Source organism: Pteropus alecto, unplaced genomic scaffold, assembly GCF_000325575.1.
Source record: "Pteropus alecto unplaced genomic scaffold, ASM32557v1 scaffold45, whole genome shotgun sequence".
NCBI classification, from domain to species: domain Eukaryota; kingdom Metazoa; phylum Chordata; class Mammalia; order Chiroptera; family Pteropodidae; genus Pteropus; species Pteropus alecto.
In genome coordinates, this window is record NW_006442491.1 from 37,853,293 (window position 1) to 37,860,083 (window position 6,791).

A 6,791-nucleotide genomic window follows, 5' to 3' on the forward strand; every position below is an offset into this window, starting at 1 on the left:
CCGTGCCGGGGGGCGGTGGAAGGAAGGGGAGAAATCAAATAAAATGAGACCGAAAAAAAAAAAATGGAGTTAGTACGCTAAATGCCCAGTGAAGCCAAATGACACGTCATTTTTACAGTATGACCTTTTTTTCCCCTTCCAGACATGCAGGCTTTTTGAAGAGCAAAGAAGAGAATTAATTGTAGCAGCTGCTCTCGCTCCCCCTCCCCCCGCAGCAGAGTCCCCCCATAAACCATTAGCGCACACACATTTTCGGCCACATTGAGAGTGCTTTGTGGGGTGGGGGGGAGACATTCACAAATTAGAACTGGAAAATGACATTTGTCTGTAAATGGCTTCTTGGTCTGGAAATGGCGTTTTTTATCCTTTTCAGTAAGAGGGGAGGTTGAGAGCGCTCTAAGGAGAAGACTTTTTCCAGGTGGAAGGGGATGAAAAGACGTTAATTAGATGTCAAGTGCTATTTGATTGTTTGGTTCTGGGTTTTCTCTTTTGATTGCGGGTTTTCCTCTGGCTGGGGGAAAAAAAGGTTGGGGGGGTTGACTATAAGGAGATGATCTTTCCTCCTTTTTTCTTAAAGGTGCTGCTTTGGGAAAAAAATAAAAATAAAAGAAGCGTAAAAGACATTGTTGAAATGCCCAGAAGAATTACACAAGCATTAATTAGTATGGAAGTTTTCCACTTCCTGAGTAATGTGGCTATCTAAGTTAATTTGGTTAAGACCTAGTTCATGGTCACATTTCAACAAAACAGTGAGATGATGAATATAATGTTAAAAGCCTGGGGTGTTCTTTCTGGTAGTGTTTGGGGTTTTTTTGTTTTGTTTTGTTTTTTGGATGGGTCATGTCTTTGTTCTCCTGGGTCCAGATTTTTATAAAGCGGAAAATAAGTCTCTCTGGTATTTATGCATTTCAGTAATCACAGAGACACATATATTGAGGTCTTGTCTCAAACTTCTAAAGGTAGGATTATGCTATGTGAATAACATGCGTATAATTTGATTTCAAAGTATAAGCTTGGAAAAGTCTAGAATCCCCTAGGAATGCTATCTTGCTATCTGAATACTAATTTAAAACAAGTGTGATGCTAATAGTACCTAAATTTCTAACACCTTTGGGCAGTGATTACAAAGTCTCCACTTAATTTGAGACTGTGACTGAACATACTTTGCATCACTATGGGCTAATCTTTCCCAGGCGTAGTAGTCTGGCTACGTTTTAATCACAATTTGTTAGCCTCTGGCACAGGTGTCTGCAGCCCAAGCCAGGGCAGCACAGTTTGCATTTTTAAGTGGTGATTCTCACCAAATAATGCCCCAAGTCCTGTTTTTTAATTCATTTTAATTTAGTGACATAAAAATGGAGTGAATTACAGTATCACAAAAGATCCTACAGTAATTTTTCAGCCCAGTTCTCTAATTTTATAAATGTGGAAACTGAGGCATAAGTCTGTTTGTGCTTATAAAAGAGAAGTATAACATAGCCTGACACTTCTGAAATAAGAATCAGAGATTCTGATGAACACGACGTTTTCTCTTCATGGAATCTCTTAATAGTACCTTTAATATTTTAATTTATGAGAGTTAGGCTCATTAAGATAGAGTGTTTGCTTTGAAATCAATGTTTCTGTGGAAACTAATTTTAACTTTTACAGATATTGATTACAGCCTTGTGAAAAGGCGAGAGGAGGAGGAATGCTTTGCTCTCTGGGCAGTAAAACAAAACAATAAAAATAAAAGTGAAAAAGACGGTAAAAAACCAAACAGGTTTGTGTGGGAGGAGGGAAAAAATATGGTTCACACAACAATTATTTGATGGAGAGGGAGCGTGTGTACAAAAAGAAACAAAAAATAAATGCAATCCTCCTTCTGGCTTGGTGGAAATGTCTTGTTTTAAAATGTATTTTTACAAATGAAAGGTGATTTAAAATGGAGGCGTGTGTCCCTTGGGGAAGGGCTTGAAATCTTTGAAAATGCCGTGGTTTCCAGGAATGTTCTTTTCCTTATGATTAAAGTCTCGTCCTTTTAATAATTTTTTTTACAATTGTTGCTGCATGTTAATATGGTCGTCCTCAAGCGCTCTATTGGATATTAAAATGTGTTTTTTGAGAAGATGGCAGAAAATCGGTGGTCTCCCGTCCCCTCCCCGCCCACACACACAACGTGGTTGTGGAAATCCAGAGACTTTACACAGTTTGCGGGGAAAGGAGGGTGGACAGCTGGATGAAATGTCACCCTGCGGCTCGAGGGGCTGGTTTTTCAGGAGGCGAAGGGGGGAGCACGCTTCGCAGAGGAGTCTCTGCATTGTGAAGTCGTCTGGGGGGGCTGCTGCGTCAGTGCGCGCTGGAGGATACTGCAGTATCTGGCATTGTTTGTGAACCCTGGGTGTTTTAACCATGAAAAATCCGACAAACAAGGCATTGGGTGGCGACGTACGTTTTTCTCTGTGCGCTTGCCAGTGACTCCCCAGACTGGAAGGGGCCCGCTGCGCAGCTCGAACTCAGTCCCCCCATGGCAGAATTGCGTCATTCCCTTTGCTACCCCACTCCGCAAATTTTAAAACAACCAAAAGAAAACCTGAAAACGGCAAAACCTTTCATTCTTGTTTGTTATCGCGATGGGCAAATACTGCAGGTCGAGTTGGACATTAATTTCATTGTAGATGCGTCGACATGTCAAGGAAAATTGCAAGTCTGTTATGTTTGTCTTGTGTGTGTTGCTTCTGTGGAAAAAACAACAGTCCTCTCGCTGCCCAAAGTGTGTAAAATGCCTCCTTCATAACCTGAGACTGACTTTCATCTTCTAGGTGCTGGAGAATCTGGTAAAAGCACCATTGTGAAGCAAATGAGGATCCTGCATGTTAACGGGTTTAACGGAGAGTAAGTGTCAAAGCCAGGCTGCTGTCGGGGCACATTTGACGCAAACCTTCAGCAAGTTCAGGTCGCCTTGGGGGGGCCGGGCAGTCTTTCCCGTAATTTCTTCAGCCCACATGTTGGAAAGTCCTGGAAAACGCTCTTCAGCCCCCCCCACCCCCCACCCCGGGTCTTTGGTGCAGCAGCAAATAATAATAATAAAGCACCAGTCTTGGAAAAAAAAGTCTCTTCCCTGGGAAAATAGCGCCCGCCCGTGACAGGGTCTCCAGCGTGGCTAACGCCAGCCGTGGCCAACCCAACCCCTTAGGCAGCACTGACCACTGCGGAGAGAGGACCCCCCTCCTGCCCCCCAGCAGATTGCAGCTCAGTGTGCCAGGACAGGATGTTTTAAACTAACGGGGGAAACATTGTTTCATATTCTTACATAAAATTGGAAGAGGCAGTCCTTGTTAATAACCCTCTTCCCCCTTTTCGAAGTTGATATTACGGGCAAATCGTTGTTTCCCTGTTTAAAAATCAACTCTTGCTTAAAGAAACCCAAAAAAAGACCATTTAAATGATGGGCAGGCTTGGAGTTAGGTACTTCCGGCCGGACCAAGGGGCATTTTTGCCTTTGAAATGTCCTTCCAGGCATCTGGGTATAGGACAATGTGACAATACCGCAATGAGAATGAAGATTAAAGGAAAGCACACGTGTATTAGGGGTGCAAAAGGTAAATGTGGGGTCCTGCTTTCTGGGCAGGGAGCACTCACGATGCCCTGAGAAGGTGCTCTCGTCCCGGGACCCCGGCAGGGTTTGCCAGCCTTTGTTTTCAGCAGTTAACCCCTCTTGATTACAATAACGCGAAGGCCCTAGTTTGCAGTTACTAGCTGGTTAACTCCCATTTCCTTTCCTAACCTGGATTCAATGGGAAACTACCCTTCAGATACATCAGAAGGGGAGACTGAGTCAGGGCAGCATGGTTTAATTCAGTTACGCACCGGCGAACCCAGAAAAGGCCCAGTGAGAACCCCCTTACTGTCGCCTACCATGCACCCAGCGAACAAAGAATGGATTGTGTCACCTTTCAGAGCTAGAAGTGCACTGAAGGTAGCTCTTCGTGGAAAATTCTAGAATTCCTTAGATCAAATAATGGAGGGGCAGGGAAGAAAAAAAGCATGACATTCGTAGACATGGACATTTCGGTTGAGGATATTTTTTATACTTTCACAGTGAGTTCAGAAGGATGGGCTGTCTTACCCATCTCACAACTGACTCAGTGAGTTATTAATATGCACATACGTGCCACTAATTAAGTCACCTTCTTTTGTCACAAACCAATTCTGAAATTCTTAATTCTTTACCTTTCAGTAAAGTCCGGCCACCAGAGATGGCCATCGGTCAATAAACAAAAAGCCAGAAACGGGCATCTGGCTACATGAATTTGTCATTTAGAGAAAAACCTTGCGTCACGTTCCCCCTGCAGCTTGCCGGGGGTGCTTCTTCGCGAGGCTGGCTAAGCAAAATTAATCTGACCCTCTAATGTACCCTCTAGAGAAATATTTTGATTGAAACTGGACATTTTTAAAAGGATTTTGAATCCGCTGTTTACCTTAGCTCAAGTCCGATGGAAGGTAGCACATCCTTGAAATAATTTAAAGTTTTATCACTTCTGTAGATTGCTCCAAATCATTTTCAATTTTTAGAGACAGTATTCTCCCTAAGTGAACCCGTCTGTAATGCAGACGAGGCATTTAAACCAGAACTTCTCTTTTCTATTTTTTTTTTTTAAAGAGGAAGCGATGTCCCCAGTTTGCCTGCTTTGTAGAGGAAAGCCATAGGTAATCTCCAAGGATGTTAAATTTAGCCTGTGAAAGTGACATACAGGGGAATTCTGCATGTGAGTCTAGAAACCTTATTTTTATCTCGTCCAACAGAGTCTCCTTTTTTCTTTTTCCTCACTGCGGTATTGCAACAAAACGGCTTCCTCCTCCTCCTCCAGGAGTTCCCTGTGAGACGGGGACAGCCGTCCAGCAGGGCTGCGGGGTCTTCTGCTCCCGCGACGTGCGCTTTGTTCAGTGCTGGCCTGAGCTATTAGACTTGCCTGACCTACTGCAGACTGCCGTGCGGTGCCATTTGCAGAGAAACTGGTAGTTCTAATCTGACTTTGAGAAGTAGAGGTCAAATTCGGGGTTTCCTAACTCAGAGCTAACCCTTCCTTCCAATGAGTGCCAGAAGGAAAAAAAAAGTGCCATTAACACTGGTTGAGCTAATCAGCTAATCGATTATAAAACCGTAGAAGGCTTAGCCATGCTGCCTTCGCTCCCAGCTTCAAGGGAGGACCCAAAGCATTTATGAAGATAGGGTTTTGAGAGGGGGTATTTTTTTGTTGGTGGTGATTAGTTTGGTTTTCACAGTCCTGACACGGCTTTAGTGGCTGACAATTTATGGGGAATTGTTACTTGTAAATGAAAACATTTTAGAGGCAGTTGCCCCGGCTGCCGGCGTGTGGGAGGGAGGTCATTAATATCGCTGCCCAGGATATCACGGGCAGGAGTCGCCGCGCCTGTGCCTGTCCAGGTGAACACTGGGGGTCAAGGTCTGGGAGCACGAGGAGCCTCCTTAGGCGCTGCAAGATAAAGCGCTGCTTTAGCCAGCTCCCCGATGCATGGACGGTTAGTGAAAGCACAAGAAAATAATTACCGGTCCCTTCTGTCCCAGACCACAGTCTCCAGAGGGCTCTGCTAATACTGCAGCCAAGGTGCGGAATTCCTCCCTCCATGCGGCAGTCCCAGGAGACGCTCCGAGTTAGCCAGAAAGGCGACCTCAGCATTAACGGGGTGGCGGCCCATCCCCGAGGAATGTAGAGGCTGGGTGGGGATTTTGTGAAACCGCGGTGCCTTGCAGATTAGGTGAGCTTTCAATCTCTCTTTAAAAGGGGCGGCGAAGAGGACCCGCAGGCTGCCAGGAGCAACAGCGATGGGTAGGCACATTCGCAACAGAAAAACTTCTCATCAAACAAACACGAAGCTCACACTGGGAAACTGAGGGCACAAAGCAGTCACTTCAGCCCATCGTCCATCTGGGTTTACATTCGCAAATGACATGATTTCATGACATTTCATAGCAGATGAAGTGCAAAACCATTTTTGGGGGGCCATCTTAAAGTATAATTAGCTCCAGCTGGGGGGAAGTTACAGATTTCATTATTAGATGGTCAGTTTAGGATTTTGCAAATTGATGTTTTTCCATATTTGTCTCATCTGATTCCCCCCCACCCCCACCTCCCAGCTCTCCACTAGAATCTGCTTCTTGTTTTTAAAGTCCTCAATTCCATCCACCTAGTGTGGTTGGTCTGATTTTAAAATTTCAGACCTTTTTGGGAAAAAAAAAAAAAAAGTCCTATTAAAATACATGATACCCCATCTTTCTTAATTTGGGGGTGGCGGGGAGAGGAATGCCCTGCGCCTTGCAGGAGGCGTCGTCAAGACTGATCTCAAAGAGCCTCTGGTCTTTTAAAGTTACCACGTTTCAGTCCGAGGCACTCTGCGTTAGCTAGTGGATAGGAAGCGAACGATGGCACCCATCCTTCCCATTCATCGCCATTTCCCCCACTGCCTGCATCCCCACTGCCCACCGCGCATGCCTGCCAGGGGACGCGCTCCGGCTCTGCTTGTGTCCATGCACTCACTGGGCAGCTGTTTCTCGGGAGCCCGTGCGCAGCCATCGACCTAGCCCAGGGCGTCTCAGAGCTGTGGCCGGGGAGGGGCGGGGCAAAGGCTGCCGGGGTCCGGACAGTCACTGACACATGTTTGTTCGTCTGTTTTTTTTAGAAAGTAATATCCCTAGATGATGGCTACAGTTTCTCATCTTCCCGGCTATGTCCCATCACACTTTGCATGCTGGAATTATCCTGTCTTAGGGAGTTCTAATAAGAATACTA

The 6,791-nt window shown here is 45.3% G+C and overlaps 1 protein-coding gene across 1 annotated transcript in view; it reads left to right on the plus strand.

Moving 5' to 3' along the window:
• The window catches only part of LOC102889764 (guanine nucleotide-binding protein G(s) subunit alpha isoforms XLas), a 51,092-nt gene that overhangs the window by 35,281 nt on the left and 9,020 nt on the right, over window positions 1–6,791 (plus strand). Inside the window, exons 3-4 of the mRNA XM_025039868.1 lie at window positions 2,802–2,874; window positions 5,787–5,831. Of these exons, the coding sequence (XP_024895636.1) occupies window positions 2,802–2,874; window positions 5,787–5,831 (118 nt within the window). The remainder of the gene's footprint in view (window positions 1–2,801; window positions 2,875–5,786; window positions 5,832–6,791) is intronic.